The 18,172-nt window shown below is 36.8% G+C and overlaps 7 protein-coding genes across 7 annotated transcripts; 5 read left to right on the top strand and 2 right to left on the bottom strand. All coding sequences in view use genetic code 12, as the record gives it.

Annotated features, from left to right (window-relative positions):
• Positions 1 to 226: 226 nt before the first annotated feature.
• TMH18 (Tmh18p) lies at positions 227 to 772 on the top strand (the record flags this gene model as incomplete). The annotated part of the gene is made up of 1 exon (XM_064994683.1): positions 227 to 772. One exon carries the CDS (start codon positions 227 to 229, stop codon positions 770 to 772), a length of 546 nt encoding a protein of 181 aa, XP_064850755.1.
• Positions 773 to 3,108: 2,336 nt separating this feature from the next.
• Positions 3,109 to 4,248, top strand: RPL11B (60S ribosomal protein uL5 RPL11B; the record flags this gene model as incomplete). Its single annotated transcript, XM_064994682.1, has 3 exons — positions 3,109 to 3,124; positions 3,179 to 3,213; positions 3,718 to 4,248. The coding sequence occupies 3 exons, from the start codon at positions 3,109 to 3,111 to the stop codon at positions 4,246 to 4,248; spliced, it is 582 nt and encodes a 193-aa protein (XP_064850754.1).
• Positions 4,249 to 4,592: 344 nt separating this feature from the next.
• Positions 4,593 to 6,689, top strand: DASC09_010780 (uncharacterized protein; the record flags this gene model as incomplete). The annotated part of the gene is made up of 1 exon (XM_064994681.1): positions 4,593 to 6,689. One exon carries the CDS (start codon positions 4,593 to 4,595, stop codon positions 6,687 to 6,689), a length of 2,097 nt encoding a protein of 698 aa, XP_064850753.1.
• Positions 6,690 to 7,465: 776 nt separating this feature from the next.
• Positions 7,466 to 9,157, top strand: CNE1 (calnexin; the record flags this gene model as incomplete). The annotated part of the gene is made up of 1 exon (XM_064994680.1): positions 7,466 to 9,157. One exon carries the CDS (start codon positions 7,466 to 7,468, stop codon positions 9,155 to 9,157), a length of 1,692 nt encoding a protein of 563 aa, XP_064850752.1.
• Positions 9,158 to 10,846: 1,689 nt separating this feature from the next.
• DASC09_010760 (uncharacterized protein) lies at positions 10,847 to 12,565 on the bottom strand (the record flags this gene model as incomplete). Its single annotated transcript, XM_064994679.1, has 1 exon — positions 10,847 to 12,565. The coding sequence occupies one exon, from the start codon at positions 12,563 to 12,565 to the stop codon at positions 10,847 to 10,849; it is 1,719 nt and encodes a 572-aa protein (XP_064850751.1).
• Positions 12,566 to 13,764: 1,199 nt separating this feature from the next.
• On the top strand, positions 13,765 to 14,107 carry DASC09_010750 (uncharacterized protein; the record flags this gene model as incomplete). The annotated part of the gene is made up of 2 exons (XM_064994678.1): positions 13,765 to 13,864; positions 13,893 to 14,107. 2 exons carry the CDS (start codon positions 13,765 to 13,767, stop codon positions 14,105 to 14,107), a joined length of 315 nt encoding a protein of 104 aa, XP_064850750.1.
• A 714-nt stretch (positions 14,108 to 14,821) lies between these two features.
• On the bottom strand, positions 14,822 to 17,587 carry DASC09_010740 (uncharacterized protein; the record flags this gene model as incomplete). Its single annotated transcript, XM_064994677.1, has 1 exon — positions 14,822 to 17,587. One exon carries the CDS (start codon positions 17,585 to 17,587, stop codon positions 14,822 to 14,824), a length of 2,766 nt encoding a protein of 921 aa, XP_064850749.1.
• Between the last annotated feature and the right edge of the window lie 585 nt (positions 17,588 to 18,172).

The following is an 18,172-nucleotide window of genomic DNA, read 5'->3' as shown; positions in this document are numbered from 1 at the left end:
TCCCGTCGTTTTGCTTATAAATAGTATTAAAAGTAATGTAGTTATATGACTGTCTTTCTAAAACACATTAGTGGTGTGGGGTTTGCACCCCCTGTGAGTTATGACAGGAAAAATACAAGAGGAAAACAACCAGTGTAAAAGTTTATGATTCGCCACTCCATCCCCCATCTTGCTATTGCTTTCATTCATTAAATTTTATGAAACTAAAATAAAAGAACTTTCGAAAATGACAATTGGTCTCTTCAACAATCCAGCTCCTTACCATTTATTTATCTATTCCCTCGCTTTCGGAACGAACATTTTCCATTCGTACATCAACGCCCCAATCCTATTCAAGAACCTCAAACGTGAAGATTTCAGCCATGTCACCAATTTAATCCTTCCAAAGTACTTTCTTGCGGAAGCAATTGTCCCGCTTGGTTTATACTTGACATCTCCGGTGCTTTATGATCCGCGTCTCAGAAAATTCAGCATTATTCTTCTAGGGGCCTCATCGGCATTCCAATTCCTCAACTATTTCTGGTTATTGCCAACAGTCCAAAAGTTGAAGACCAGTAAATTGAAATTGGAAGCCCAATTAACAGCAGTGATCGAGGAAAATGGTGATAACTCTGACGAGGTCAAAGAATTGAAAGGTGAGTTACAGCATATGAGCAAGCAATTCGGTAAATACCATGGCATGAGCTTGTTGCTCAATATGGCCAATACTATCAGTTTGACAGGATATGGATTTGTTTTGACCAATGGCTTGTTGAGATTTATTCCAAAATGAGTGGTATGCTTGTCTACAAATTTAATGGCCAAGGGCAATCACTTCTACGAGCTCTTTGGTAGAGATTTATTCATGGCTGTTTCTTAAATTCCTTCCACCATATTAGTATTCTTAGGCATTCATTTAATTGTATATTATTCTGTATCAGTATAATTTTACAAAACTTAATGATATCAATGTATATATATATATATATGAATCAAAAAGTCTATAGTGAGGGCTTGGCCAATATCTACCTTGATTGTGGACTATGCTGTAGAAAATTACACTAACGTGGAATTTATTGTTATTCAGAAGAGCTGATTACACCCGGGTTCATCCTTGCTTCATATTCAAAATAAAGTAATCGGGTATACTCATCTCACCTTCCCTTTGTAGCTCACCATGGGAACGTAAGTCATTCCATTCCGTTCCTGTATGTTGATGTGGGTCCGAACCTCAACGGTGATCTTCCCATAAGAGGAAATAAAAAGGATCAAAGGACAAAAAGTCATAAAATGGGGTTATGGAAACAACACCTTTTGTTTTTTTCGTTCCTTTGTTTCTTTATAGACTTATAACTGGGCTGTGTAAAGAGTTGTTGGTCACAACAAACATGGTTTTCTTTGTTGGATGTAGTGCATTACGGAAAACATCGCGAGTTTTCCTACGTTATTGGAGTCAGATCTAACAACAAAGACGTCGACGGTGTGGCAATATAATATAATATAATATAATATGATATAATATAATATGATGTGATATGGTATAATATGAAACAATGAAGAAATATAGTATGATATTATCCTTGAGGGAGGGGACTGATAAAAACTCATCATGAACTTGTTAGATTAAAATGAAGAAAGCATTTCTTTGATGAAGCTAAGAAAAGCAATACGAAAGATTCGCAAACTAGCATAGTGTAAGATCAACTTTAAAAAGAAAACATAATCAAATAGCAATAATTAGAAAGGCGCCAACACCGATCAAGAAGCCACTGAGAAGACCACAACAGATGCGATAAAAAGTCTTATAGCGGTATTTATTGTGAGAATGTTTATTTGTGAAAATGTGAGCTTCCCAATCATTTATCTTATGAACATCACATAGGCGACAATATAATTTGGCAGTAGCTTCATATAATGGCTTGTCAGGATCCGTGATTCCCTCATCCATCCATGAGAATCTTTTGGTTATGAATATAAGCTTCTTAATATCCAAGAGCTTTCCTGTAGTGTCAAACGATGATGCCATACAGTATTATTATTATTTTAATGATTGTGCTTTCTAACTATTAGAGCAAACAACAAAGCACAGAGGAAGTTTCTGGGAGTCAGCGTCTATTTATAGGTAAATTTTTAGATGGGTGGGACTGTAGAGAGAAAATGAGGGCATACGATCTGCAACGTTGAGAGTGAGGATGATACATTATCATTTGAGTGGCATTTTGTCTTTATATAATATATATATTTGTTTCTATTCAGGGAGAACGGTCACACTAATATTCATTCGTGCAACTCCCTTAAGCAGATGATATCAGAATCTTTTGTATGTAGGGATTGGCTGGTCTCACCAAACAGGTCTATTATTCGTTATAACTGTCCAAAAAAAAAAAACAACTGGAAAAAACATTATCCAAACAAGATTTTATAATGTATTACCTTCGCAGTAATTCAAATGGGTTGCTGTTTGTATATTAAAGATAACGGGAATCTCCTTATTTTGTTTTTCTCAACCCAAACCCCAATCGAATAACAGGAATATAGGATATAATATAAGAAAGATAAATAAATAATAATAATAATAATAGGAAAAGAGACAGGAATCAATAGCTTCCAATAGGGATGATTTCCTATAATTTTAAGCTTCAAAAAGTATTAAATGACACCTGATCCGAGTGGTCGTCAACTGTTTGTGTCACCCTTTAGGTACATTATTTATGAAGCTTACATGATAGAATTCAGGTTGACGAAACCTCATATAAAATAAAACAGACACACGAAGAGCCACGGATCACGTATCATTGAAAAGATTTAACGCAAACGTCACAAGTTTGTCATGTTGAAGGCAAATCACTGAGCATAGAAGTCAATCGGTGTGCGACGGTGTCAAACGTCATGTACTTTACATGATATCAGAAAACACAGATTGTACCATCCTGCATAATAATGCGGATAACCGGTTATATAACATATTATATAATAAAACTTTGGCAATAACCAAGCCCTATATAACGACTGCGAGCCACGTGTAAATATATAGGGCGCGACTGTGACACCAGTAAGTCATGTGACAGAAAGAGAATTTGCGGAATCAGTTTTTCTTGCCTACATCTTTTCTGGTGCTTTTAGTAATTTATGGTGAGAGAGCCTGGTTAGGTGAAAAAAAGTGAAAACAAGATTGAAATTTTTTTCTCTATCATAATAGAAGCCAACAGGAATATAGCGAAAATCAACAAAATGGTATGTGGGAGACATCTAGAATAGTGAAATTGCCTAATGAAAGTAATGTGTTGTTTGTTTGGAATCAAGTATCAAGTTAATGTATATTCTTTTTAAAACGTTTGTGATCTTAAATTTCAGAATCATCGAGTTATATGGGGAGTTATCAACAAGTTTTATGACCAGAAAGTGTTCTCAAACAACAAGCAGCTATATATGATGAATATTCCTTTACCAAGATAATCACTATTTGGGAAATTTGTTATACTCTTGAATTCACAACAAAAAATGAAGTTGAAGGCTCAGAGATCTATTGGATATTAATACTTCTTGAAGATGGAAATCTTTATTAAAGCGTTTCTATAGTCAGAAGGATATACTAAAAAATCAAAAGTTCTAAATGGAGGTTTAAAGTCTTTTTTCCCACTCAAGTCATCACTAATCAAGCAACACTATTGCTTCATAAAGGCCGAAAAAACAAGCCTAAAATCTTTGTGTTTATCATTTTACTAACAATTATTATAGTCTGCCGCATCTAAAGCTCAAAACCCAATGCGTGACTTGCGTATTGAGAAATTGGTCCTCAATATCTCTGTTGGTGAATCTGGTGACAGATTGACCAGAGCCTCCAAGGTTTTGGAACAATTGTCTGGTCAAACTCCAGTTCACTCCAAGGCTAGATACACTGTCAGAACTTTCAGCATCAGAAGAAACGAAAAGATTGCTGTCCACGTTACTGTCAGAGGTCCAAAGGCTGAAGAAATCTTGGAAAGAGGTTTGAAGGTCAAGGAATTCCAATTGAAGGAAAGAAACTTCTCTGAAACCGGTAACTTCGGTTTCGGTATCTCCGAACACATTGACTTGGGTATCAAGTACGACCCAGGTATTGGTATTTACGGTATGGACTTCTACGTTGTCGTCGGTAGACCAGGTGGTAGAGTCGCCCTCAGAAAGAGATGTAAGGGTAAGATCGGTTTGTCCCACAAGACCAACAAGGAAGACACCATCAAGTGGTTCAAGGAAAAATATGATGCTGATGTTTTGAACAAGAAATAAACTTATTATATTTAGTTTTCCTCTATAATTATCTATAATAATCCCACCAACACACCTTTTTCTTTTTATAGTCTAATGTAATATTTTTCGAGATGAATTGTGATTATCTAACGTAGTACTAATTTTTATTCGACGTAATCGCCTTTGACAAACCTTTTAACGGCTCGCCTGCTGGAGAATTTGGGAAATAGGAAAGTACTCTTCTTTTGTTTGACAGGATTTTATCGTCATCCACGTGACTTGATGATTTAATTTCATAGAATCACAAACTCCAAAACTAGGACAAACTCTGTTTCCCATTTTGGCTGTAAGTACTATTATTATAAAGGTTGCAATAATTGGTGATGGTACATAAGTCCTATTTGAGTCCAGAGAAACTTCTTCCTCTAAAGACGATTATTGCTTCAATTACCGATGATTTGAACCCAAGTTTAGAAAGCGTTTTCCTACAAGGAAAAGAATTTGTCTTTGCTGATCTTCTCAATTTCTCACTTGATCTCCTTAAAGATCGAAAGCCCAATTACCACACCTTGCTTTGGTCTTTCATTCTTAATAAACTTTTGGTGAAGCTTGCTATTGTGGTGAATGGTAATTTATCTGTTACTGGTGGTCAACTAGCACAAGCAGACGGCTCAGACAACAATCCCTACAAAAATGTATTCAACGAAGTATTTGAACTTACTACTACTTATTTGATGAACTTGAATACCGGAACTGCAGGGAAACACAGCACAATTACTGCTATAAGTCCAGCTGTTAAGCATGGTGAGCCAATTTTGTGCTATTGTTTTGAATATTTTAGGAATATCGTTACATTGTTGAATGAATTAGCGATTAAATTGGAAGCAACAGTGAAAGTTACCCAAATGTATGCAAAAGTCATACTGCATTATATTGGTGATTTAAATCTCAAACAGTTTACTCCGCTTTGGCCAATTGTCCAGGTGAATAGGTATCATCTTTTGGAGGACCGAGATTATGATAGCACGGAATACGACATTGCCATGGAAAATATTCGTGCTGTTACTGATATTGATTTTAAGTTTTACAGCGTGAATGTTTCCAACAAAAAAGTGTCTCTTTATGATGAGTTGGTTGAGTTTTATTATTTTGGTGCTTTGAATTCATTTCATTCTGGTAATTTTGATGAAGCACATTCACAATTTGTTATAGTTACTAGAATATTAGCTATTAATTCCAGATTTAGGGTTGAAATACCTGAAAATATTTTCGCTGCTTGTGGTTTTGATGTTTCAAATTTGCCTGTGTCTGATTTGCTTAATAATAGGAGAAGAAAAACTCGTGGTTGCGGAGGACAAATACCATTGTCCCAAATGAATTTAAATAATGAAAATATTTTTAATCTGAGTCATTCGACGAATAATAGAGCTGCAGAGTTTGGAATGACAGTCGAAGACAAGCTTGGCAGCAAATATTTTCATAAAGGCACCAACATTCTTGAAAATGAAAGCCAATTTTGGAGCCTAATTCTAAAAATTTCAGAATTTCATGATAGTACATCATCTAGGACCAGTAGGAGACAGGGTAGATTTAGCAACAAAGGCGAGGATGCGGGTATGAACGCGGGGAATAAAGAGCGTGCGAAAGACGACAATTTAATTGAAGCCAGTATCAACAAGATTTTAAGTGAACACAATGTTTTTATTCACAACCGTGACTTAGTTTGCTTTGCAATCCTTACCAATTATTTGGTACACCCGTCCTGGGGCGTATTGGAAAGAAATTACCATAAAACAAAGCAGGATACGGATAATAATGATAATGATAATGATAATGACCAATCTGATGAAAGGTATGAAACACTATTGCACAATGAAGATATGTTCAGTAATTTTTTGACATCCTTTGAAGCACACAAATCAGATATGGAATCGCGAAACGCTAGCCAAAACAATACAGAGTCCCACAACACTAGTAAAAATGACGCACAACACAAATTATTATTTGACATCATAACTTGTTTAGTGAGTAGGGATATCAACACCTTCATAAACATAATCTATGATAATGCAGATGAAATCAATCCAAGTCTTTTTGACATTTTTAGCGGCGCACTTTTAGATAATTTCATGGTAAATTTTTTGACATCTCAGGTTTCACACTACGGCACTCTACTGCGTGTCACTCTTAGTCAACTTGTTATCATTTTTAATAATCTATCTACCCCCATAGATTGTTTATGGGCTGAACTGATCAGTGAGGACATCGAAATCAGAGAGAAGAATAATTTAATTTGGGGCCTTTTACAAGGATCCTTGAAAAATCCTGATAGCATTTCAGAAGAAGAGAAAAAGAAATTGTTGATTGATTTTCTTGAGGATCATGGACGTACTATCGGTGATTTAAATGAGGATAATACCATTCTTGAATTCCGTTTTGGCTCAGCTAAAGAAAATGCTATGAGATCTTTAAAAAGGTGAGTTTGAGTAATATAAAATTGAATATTTCTATAATAAACTAATGGTTGTTTGTTGCTTTTTCTTTCTTTTTTCTGGTAGGCGAATGCAAATAATTCCAGGAGAAAAGGTTTATATAATTAATTACCCCAAGATTTTCTTTTGTTAGCGATGTTGCTTGTTTGTTTAAATACTTGCTTATATAATAAAATAATGAATCTCTAGTTTCTTGATTTTTAGAAATGATAGGAATCAGGAGAGCAGTCATATCAGAATTAATTTGGTCTGAGCCATTCACTGATGGTCATTTGTAATTGGAGCTTAAAGGGAGGTTAGGAAACAACCATACTGATGTGGTTTGGAGAGTATTTATTCCCAGTTACGAATTCTTGAGAACTCCTATTTGGTAACTTCCAAAATTTCTCACGCAAACTTCAATGCAATTCCCTTTCATGATAATTGTGATTCAGAGATGGATCATCACCATATAAGCTTAATTACTGTTCCAAAACCAAAACCAGGGTATTTATGTAAATATACTACGACTCTAGTGGTATAAAAACGAAAAGCGAAAGAAATACTACTTTAGGAACTATAACCTTGACTGAGTGTATACTAACATATATGCTAAACAGTAGTGCGTTTAGATTTGTGATTTCTGGAAAATTCCATTTTTTCACCACGTTGGCGGTAACCTTTGTTTACAACATATCGTCCCAGTATTTAATCCAACAAAGAAACAAAGCCAATCGCCTTTTTTTTTTTTTTTATTTCTTTGTTTTATCAACAACCTGTGTATCATGAAGTTTTCTACTCTTCCAATTGCCGTTCTTGCCGCCGTTGCAGCCGCAGACAGCTTTGCTCCTTGGGAAACCAAACTTGCTCATGATGATGCTATTCTCGAACAATTTGACGACTCATGGGACAGTCGTTGGAAGGTTTCGCACGCCAAAAGAGACGGCGAGTTCTCTTATGTTGGTAGATGGGCTGTTGAAGAACCAAATGATGTTGCCATCCCTGGTGATAAAGGTTTGGTGGCTAAATCACCAGCATCCCACCACGCCATCTCATATATCTTTAATAAGCCTTACGACAACACCGACAAGGACTTGATTTTACAATATGAAGCCAAGTTTCAACAAGACTTGAATTGTGGTGGTGCCTACATCAAGCTCTTATCAGCCGACGGTAACTTGGACGAAGAATTTAGTAACGAAACTCCATACCAAATTATGTTTGGCCCAGATAAGTGTGGTCTGACTAATAAGGTTCACTTCATTATCAGAAGAAAGAATCCTCACACTGGCGAATACGAGGAAAAACATCTTAGAACTTCCCCAATGGCTAAAATGACCAGGCTATCTTCTCTATATACCTTGATTATTAAGCAAAATAACGATTTTGAAATTAGAATCAACGGCGAAGTGGCTAAAGCTGGCAACTTGTTGGATGGTGCTTTGTTTACTCCAGCTTTCAACCCAGCAAAAGAAATTGACGATCCAAATGATGTCAAACCAGAAACCTGGGTTGATGATATTGAGATCCCAGATCCAGAAGAAAGTGACAAACCAGAGGATTGGGACGAAAATGCCCCAAGAAGAATCCCAGATCCAGAAGCTGTAAAGCCAGAAGACTGGGATGAAGATACTCCTGAATATATTCCAGATCCAGAAGCCGAAAAACCAGAAGACTGGGATGATGAGGAAGATGGAGAATGGATTGCTGCTGAAATCCCAAACCCAGAATGTGAAGAACATGGATGTGGTAAATGGGAGGCACCAATCATTGAAAATCCTAACTACAAGGGTAAGTGGATCCAGCCAATGATTCCTAACCCAGATTATAAGGGTCCATGGGCACCAAGAAAGATTGAAAATCCAGATTATTATGAAGATACCGAGGCCCACAACTTAGAGCCAATTGGCGGTTTAGGTTTCGAATTATGGACTATGGATAAAAATCTCTTGTTTGACAATATTTATTTGGGTCATTCTGTTTCCGAAGCGGAGCTTATTGGCAACAAAACCTTCGCTGAAAAATTACAAATTGAAAAACTTCATCAAGAGGAATCTGTACAAGTTGACGAGGCTCCTAATGTGTCTGACGAGGCTGAAGAAGCTACTATTATTGATCAATTATCATTAATTTATCAAATTGCTTTCGAATCTGGTAAGAGCTTCTTGAAAGACGCTAATGACTACATGGTTGATCTCGTTGAAGATCCAGTGTATGTTCTAACTGAAAGAAGAAATGAAGCTCTCATCTATGGTGGGGTCTTTGGCTTCACTTTCTCTGTCTTCTTTGGCACTCTTGCTATTTTATTGTTGAAGTTGACCTCTGAAATTGATGACTCTGTTGACGCCAAATCTAATAAGGAAGTGGAAACTGAAAAGAAAGATGAAAAGGAGGATAAGGAAGACATAGAGGAGGAGAAAGAGGCCAAGACTTCATCTTCTGAGCAGTCTGAAACTAAAGCTGAAAAGCGTCGCTAAGCTCTATTTAGTTTATCCTATAAACTGGGTAATTATTTTTTTTATGTCAGTGCTTTGCAAATTTGTGTTGCTAGAGATGTGTTCTGTATGATAGGTATACAGCACCTTTACTAAATATTGTTAGTTTTGACGAGTAATACTAGAAAAGTTGATATACTGCGGAGTGGAACCCTCTTTAGCGGCATCTGTTTTATCAGCTATGTACAATAAATTTTCAAATATGAGCTTGTGAAAGCCCAACTGAATTCAATATACAACGATAACAATAAAAAATATTCCTCAGTAGTAGAATATCGCAAAATTTGATGAAATTGTGCAATAACCTACCAGAGCGTATACGCTTTATGATGACAATACCTAATCTAAGATGACTTGTTACATGGAAGCCAATTTCTGCACCACCCAGGGGAGACAAAATTTAAAAGAATTTAAGCAAGGTTACTTATTCTAGGATACGAAAAATAAATGTGAAATTGCTAGAGTTCTACAGGTCCACAAATTACCTCAATATAGATAAAGACGAAACGAACGCACTCGGGTATAATAAAAAAAAACACTTTAGATAATAAATTTAAATATAATGACAGTAGTAAGGGCAACAGCGAGAACGGTAAAAAGGAAAAACCGCCCGGCACCCAACAATCTTAATCCAATAATGACTGTAAATATAACCTTTAGAACAACAAATATAATATTTATTAGTACAGATCTAATGATATGGTTCCTAGTATAAGACCTGTATATGGGCCCCTTGATTGCAAGAACTCAAAGTTGCAGTTACAGAGCCCAGAAGAGGTAATTAATATAGTTCAAGTGTGCTGCAAATTACCCTTAAGTTAAGTGATAGACAAATTTAACTACTGGAGCTTGCAAGTTGAGGAAACAATAATAAAAGGATAAAAGATCTGGAGTAATTGGTATTAAAAGACAACAAAACTTACAAAAATTCAGTAACCGATTATTGAAATACCTGTGGAACCATACAAACAGCCTTTTTTTAACATCCCTAGACGTCATAGGGCATTATCATGCTTTATGGTATCAAAGAAATATATATTGAATAGTGTATTCTTATTATAAACTCATGCTTATTAAAATGACAAGTCTCGATGTTTGGTAGATTGATACTATTGTTTTAGTGGCAGGATAAATGTAGTTTGATTGAGATAAAAAAAAACTATATCATCCATTGGGAGTGATATACTGAAACAAATGCATCAACTCCTAATTCCAAACCGTCTTCAAATGGACTAAGTCAAATCTCTTACTCTCAAAAAGAAACTTCATAAACTAATTTCTAATGCTTAAAAACAGAAAGTTGCCAAAGTTGATACAATTGGCAGTATTATGACAGAATATAAATAATAATTACACTAAAAGAAGATTAAAAAAAAAAACAAAACCGGAATGGCGGGCACACTATAGGTGGGACACCAGCAAATAAATGAAAGATGTAGTAGCATGAAAGATATAGCAATATGAAACATGAGCAAGAGAACATAAAATATGAAAGCTTTCAATGCTTGAAGAAGCAAATTAAGTCCTATTAGAATTTGAATAACAAAAAAAAAAAAACGAAAAAACGAAAAAACAAAACAAAAACAAAAACGAAATGCCAAGAGAACAAAAAAGGAATCTTATGAAAATGGAAATGAAAAAACGAAACAGTAAAGAAAATGATTGACATAATCAATATACCCCAATTCTTTGATTGACAACCTCAATTTTCCTCTTATCAATCTTTTTATTCTTGTTACCCCCGAACAAATTAGCCAAAAATCCAAAAAACCCTCCCGATTTTCTCTTCACTTTGCCATCACTCATACTCATATTTGGGGTTTGGGTTGGGGTTGGTTTCCTATGGAGGTTGGTGGCCACACTGCGCTTTAATTCTTCATGGGTTGGTAAGCTCAAATCCTTGTCAGCACGCAAAGTGTCTTCAAGACTGAAAACTGTTTTTGGCAACCTAGTCTCAACGTTTTGGCCAGTAATTCCATTACCATGACTGTTATTGAGTGTCTCATTATTGCTGTTGTGGCGATGGTGGGCATTGGTTGGCGCCATTTTAGATCCAAGAGAGTGATGTGAATGTTTTCTTGATCTTAACGATTTACCCATTGACGCAGTTTCCTCGGGTATCTGTTTATATTGAGGTACGAAAGTCGCATGTGGGTTTTGATGATTACGATGATGATGTTTTGAGAGATGGCCCTCTTTTGGAATGGCTGCCTTCACAATTGACGAAGGTTGGTACGTTTTATTATCCAAGGTTTGATTAGTGGAAAGATTCGACAACTGCGGGGAGTTCTGCATGGAGTTGGGATTAGCATGATGACCGTCAAATTGTTGAAACACTGATTGCTTTGGGTTAGTCAATGGAGAATTTTCCGGAGATGTTAATGGACTACTAGAATTGTAATAATTGTAGGAGTTTCTGGAATTCGAAGAACCGGCTGAGTCGGTGGATCCTGTTGAGTTGTTGTTGTTGTTGTTGTTGGTCAAATTGATTTTGGGATGACTGGAACTGCGAGGCGGTGGTTGATGGAGTGAGATATCATCCAATAGCGAATGCTGGTCATCATTAAGAGGAATGCAAGAATCTTTGCTGATAAGAAATACTTGATTATCATCAATATATTCCTGACTCGATCTAGATCGGTGTGATTGTCTATTTACTGGCTGCAGAGAAGAATATTTCCTTTTAGATGATGCGTTGGAACCCCTTGGTCTGGCTTTTCTATTTGATCCGTGACAAGTCGGTGATTGTTGGTAGGGACCAGATCTATCGCTGTCGAGGCTTACCAAATCGAAGGCAGTTTGGGAATCTGAGCTCAAGGCCTTTTTTTCCAAGTACATTCTGACTTTCTGTTTATCGTAGTTTGTTTGGGCCCCTGAAGTTGATTCTGCCGGCCCAACGTGGATGTGTTTTTGATGTACCGAAGATATGGCCACCGAATGCATACTTATTGACATCGAATCGATATTAACGGAACTATTAGCGGAGTACGAGCCGCCAGAAGATAAGGGACGAGAAGCCGATTCTCTTTGAACTTTGGCAACGCTTTTAGAGCTTTTGGCACTCCTAGACGATTTTATGGTAGCGGCACAAACACCAATGGAGGCTCTAAGTTTTGCGGATTTCGAGCTTTTGACCTTGAAATCGCTGATATCCTGGTAGTCATAGTTGTGGAATTTTCTTTCAATACTGAGTTGTTGGTTGGTGATACCCCCATCGTACTGATCGTACGAAGGTTGGCGATAATGGGAGCGGTCTGGTGGCTGGGTGTTGGAGGAGTGATGGGAGAAAGATTCCAGAGGAGAATAGTACGTCAGAGCGGTTGGGCTGGATATTTGGTGTCTACGAGAGGATGAGGAGGCAGACCTGGGGGAATGTAATCGGTGGGACATGGTAGATATATCCGATGTCTAAAATATCCATGGATAATAAATATCAACAATGGTGAAGATGAAGAGGGGCAGAAAAAAAAAGGGAGAGCGGACATGTATTAGTGAGATAAGGATCGCCGCTTTAGCTTTTTATTTCCAGCAAAAAAAAAGTGACACCTGATTTTCTCTTGTATCCGGGACAAATTAACCTTTGGGTATGCAGTAAGGGTAAGTAAGTAGGTAAGTGTCCGATGTACTAACCGCGCTATGTTTTTTATTTTTCATGTGGCGACGGCTAGAGTTAACTTCCAGAAGATAATGTAATGAGTAAACTCGCTACAATAAAGTATCATGTCATCCAGAAGTTAAGATGCATTAGGTTAACACAAGTTCAGGGACCTCCTCCAGGCAGAATAGTAATCAAGAGGGGTGTGATATCTATTATTCTTCGTCTGTTTGGTACTGTGGTCACCCTACTTTATATCCTGTGTGTTCTCATGTTTACTCGGAACTTAACTAATTATATGTTTGTTCAATCTTTTATTTATTCATTGTGTTCTCTTATGGTTTGAATAATATCAGAGAGTTTTGCCGATCGCTCGATTCCGACTTGCATGATCTTGAATATGTCGAACCTGCCAGGTCTAGGGCCATGGCTTTCATTAACTACCAACTTGATACCAACTTGATGGCATTGATGCTGCTCCTGACACGAGAAATCTTACACTACAATCTGAGCTCACAGTATCAGTCGAGAATTAGTGTGCTGGTACTCAATTATTGACGAGGGACTAAGCATATGCCAATATTCTTTCAACTACCAAGCAACCCAATTTGTGACGCCTATGGCCTCTCAAATAGATTCCAGTTTTGTCTATTACTGTGATTTCCTCTTTTATGTTTGTGATGATTTGTTGTGATTTGGATCTTGGATTCATTTTAACTTCCCCCCCTGCATTGTGCTTGCCATAGTGATTGATCAGAAATGAAATGTGGTGATATTCTTGATGTACCCCATTCTGGTCGTTAGATTGTTTTGCTTATGAGTGTCTGGCTATTATGCGCGGGTATTCTCTATAAAGATATCTTATCCCCTTCTATCATATGGCTCAAGTCTGGCTGGAAATGGCCTGAGAATTTAAAGAGAGAGCTAATTCGGGGGTTCTTCAATTGATATTTATCCAATGGGTGTTCATCCCATTTGGCATGGGACTGAAAATATGATTTTGTTCACTTATATGCTCTCTATTGTCAACTTCATTCACTTTGATCTGGTCACTGATATTTTCGGCAAGTTCTTTCCGGCTAGGTTTACTTTTCGTGAGTTCTATCTTCTATTGATTATTAGTGCGTATCATCTACAAGTGGTATGTGGATTGGATTGACTTTGAACAACCAGCCCCAAGTTTACTGAATGCTATGGTCTCTATGTCTGTAATATCTACGTTCTTGTCACCAGTTACAGTTGACTATGAACCCTATAGTGAGAAGGCTCTGCTTCAAGTTGGTTTAGCTGGTTTGCTTTTGCTCAAACCATTGTATTTGAAATGTCAAATTGATTAGAAGCAGTCGCCACTAAATGTTGAAGAAATGGACATGCTGCTTATATTGAAAACAATGACGACGAAGAAGAATAACTTGGTCATTCCGAAGGTTGGAGACATCATTCATTCATCAAGTTATTCATGCTACCAATTTCTGTCTCATTTGTGAGACGCACACTGCGTGTTGTCTCCCTCTTTGTGCAATTTCTCTTGCCCATCCGCAACTATCCTAAGTTTTGTGGCGTATGGACCTTGTGAATTCATTTGGCATGATTCCTATCTTGGGAATTGTAATGACAAGGATATTGTTAAGTGTGGTTTATTTTAACTTGTGCTCCACATTGTGGCGCTCTTTACGTTTTGATTGGGTAAAATATAGGTAAATTCATAATATGTTTGTTTTATGTACTAATAAAAAAGAATTTAATTATAATCAGTACCAGTATTTGTTTGTAACCAAGAACAGCAATTAAGCACAAAGCATTCCAAATAATAGAGAAAGTAAAAAATATGTTTATTTTTATACTATTTTATAGGAGAAAAAGCAATGACAAAAGCAGTATTAAATAAGAACATCAACATTTAAGTCAATGAAAAAGAATAGTCGAAAAAAAAAAACAGTCGAAAAATAATATCTCAACAAAGCAAGTTCAAATAAGAAATAATTCGAAATAGAAAGAGAAAATAAAATAAAAGGAAAACAAAAACATCTATTGGTTGAATAATTCACTGATCAGACTACTTCATATTTCTGGCCTTCTTGCCTGACCTTCCACCACAAGAACCCTCCCCCGATAATAACAACCAAGAATGAAACCAATTGAACCATCAATCCCGCTAAAACCGGAAAGAAAATTGTAACATTGTCGTGTGAACCCTCAACTATGTTGAAGATCCAAAGCATTTTATAAAATTGGTAACAGATCATCGGGATCCAAATCACCCCGCTACCCATAAACCATAAGGCCAAGATTTTTGTGGCTGTCCTTGATTTTTCAGATGATTTCAGATTTTTGTGGCGCAAATAGGTAATCATGTATGTTGTTCCAATAACTATCACAATATACGCGATGTGAATGACCCCGATGGCAATCAAGGTTGGATTGAAATCAGGGAGAGAAACAGAAACTCCTTCAATTTCGTAAATTAGCCAATAATCAAGAGGGAAAGCAGCATATATCAAGAAGACCATTGAAATAAAATACATGTTAAAGTATACTAGTGATACAAGACCTAGGCAAAGCTTCGAAACCGCGGAAAGCTTCACTGGTTCTTCAACAGGGTCAGCTAAGCTAGTTGTAGTCACCACGGGTTCCACAGCCGTAATATCTTTTGATGGTGATTGTGATGGCTTCTCGTTTGCTGTGACATTGAGGAACTTCTGCTGGGGTAATGAAATATACTTGTGAGTTAAGTACAAAAGTTTGGAATAATTCAAACTCTGCCTGAACAAAAGAGTAAATGCAACAAAACACATCAAAATTGCAAGGGCTGATGGTTTTCCTTTTCCCATTGGTAATAAAGCTTCCAAAGCTGGATCATACACTTCGGTTGCATATGTATCAAGCTGTTGCTTTGCCTGTTCATATGATGTTGAATTGTAAGGTCTAGCATGCTCTGCGGTTATCAAAATCCCTTGGTAAGTTATATATAATAGGCACTCTGGTACAGAGTTAATATATAGACTTTCATAGAAGCTATAATATTGGCAGAGATTGACAATGAAAAACGTGAAATAGACCGCTCCATTGAGAAGAATGAACGAGGCGGCGATCGAGGCAACAAACAAGTACTTGATCTTGGTGATTTTGATCAAAATGCTGGTTTGCAGTGGTGTACTTTTGCCAGTTCTGTTGAATATTTTCAAATACTTTGGACAGCTATCAGTAACAGTGGCAACAAAATAGAGGTAAGCAGCTATCGAAAGCCCCAAGATTGCAAAAATCGAGATAATAGAAACCAAGTACCAAGAAAGCAAGTACTTTCTGCGAACAGTATAGATGTACGACATGAAGCCAATACCCAAAATCGAAGCAACGGTCACCAAAATAATGTTTTGTTGCAATAGAACGGCAATTTGTGATTCCAATTCGTTCTGTTCACCAGCGCAATTGGCATCGCTAGGTAATTCTGCGTTTTTCGGTTTCTTCCACAGTCCAGCACATTTCGGATTTCTTTCCCTGTAAAAAATAGAAATCAAGTAGATTGACACCACAAAACTGAATGACAAAAACAAGTAATGGAAAGGCGCAAACGCTCCACGGAAAGGATCAATATACAGATAGTATTCCACAGATTTATCCACAAAAGATTCTGAATTGCCGTCGAAAACATCTGGATAATAACGATACATGCCTGAAAATGATGGGGCCATGTAACTACTCATTACGGTGAAAATAAATAACGAAAGCATGTAAAACATCCCAAACTTCAATGCCACGACCGATTTTCTATCGACAGCAAAGTAAAGGTAACAAAAAACAAATGGTGTCAATCCAATAAGGATCATTGCAATAATACTGAAAGCATCATAAGAGCCATGAGTAGCCTTGTAAGAGAAGTTGATACAGATCACCAAATCACAAAGAATGAAAAAGCCGTTCAAGATCAATAATGCCTTGTAGTTCTGCACCACAAGCACCATACTTCTGGTGCTCATTGAGCTCTTCATTGACTTAAAGCTTTGCCAACTAAGTTCTTTGCCTAATTTCCAAACAAATAACACAACCTGCGCAACAATTGTCAATCCCGATATGCAAATAATCCAATAACTACTAAATCTGACCATGATGAAATCGCCATGTGTGGTTTCATAATTCAAACTCGCTGGAAATTCGCGCATGTAGTCAACAGAACTAACAAATACCGATATCAAGTACACAAGAACATACAAAGCTTGGATGGTGTTCTTGGTAATTAGTGCTGTAACAGACATAAAAATCTGATACACTCTGGCAAAGATAAGTAAAGAACAACATACTGTTATAGCTTTAGTTGTGAAAACCAGATAACCCAGATAACCATTGAAACTGTCTAGATGAGTGGAATCAAAAAAAAGGAAGATTTGGAAAGGCAAAATGAGGATGGTGGACAAAACTGAAAACCCAATGAAAACATAGAAGGATTTAGAGACTTGGATATTGGACATGTTGCGGAATGGTTTAGTGAAACTCTTGAGATGATTTCTCTCTTTAACGTTCTCAACCTCAAACTCCATGAATTTGTTACCGTGTGGTTGTGCCTCCCCTTCTTGTGGTCGCTCTTGAATGGCACCGCCATTGTCAACCACCAACTGCTTTTTGTTCAACAGGTCCCTCTTGGAGTTACCATCAAGTGAACTGTATTTATTTGGGTGTTGGGAATTATTGAGATGGAGTACTTCATGAGTAGGAAGGTTCAAAGACTCGTCAATATTGAATAGGTCATCTTGGGGATGTGGAAGGCCTCCGGTGGCTCCTAGCTTGGGGCTGGGTTTTTGTATATCGGCTTTATCGTCCATAAGAATGATAAGTATTTTATTCCCTGATAATAAAGATGATGAAAGAACTTTTCCTCTATTTTACTGTTTTACTTTTTTTTTGCCTGTAGTAGTGAGCAATGGAATAGCATTGGGCCATTTGTCTCAAATTGAGGAAAATCTTCTACGCGTATCTTGCCTAGAGTTACGTGCTTTTACAGGAACGCAGATTATTGGTTGGCTTTTTGCTGCTCGTATTTATCCAGAATTATCTTAAAGTCCGATATTCTTAAACCCTATCTGCAGATAAAGCTTACCCTACTATAAGACACAATCCCGCGATTTCGGCAATAATAGCATATCTTCCATTTTGCTACTCAACTATCAGTAAATTAATAATTTTATCTATTATAAATAAAAATCTATGTAACAAAATTTTCTAGAATGACTAAAAGGATAAAGAAAAGATAAAAAAAGAAAAAGAAAAAGAAAAAGAAGAAAACTGTATTCACCTAGATAGCTGTATCAGATAACAATTGATCATATTTTTTTTTAAAATATCGGGATCATTATGTTCTGTGATATATCGGAAATACCGTCTAGTTGCTGCTTTCACTATCAGTGCTA

This window comes from Saccharomycopsis crataegensis (assembly GCF_037102585.1).
Source record: "Saccharomycopsis crataegensis DNA, jcf7180000000073, whole genome shotgun sequence".
Taxonomy (NCBI): domain Eukaryota; kingdom Fungi; phylum Ascomycota; class Saccharomycetes; order Ascoideales; family Saccharomycopsidaceae; genus Saccharomycopsis; species Saccharomycopsis crataegensis.
This window is presented reverse-complemented; position numbering and strand designations above follow the sequence as displayed.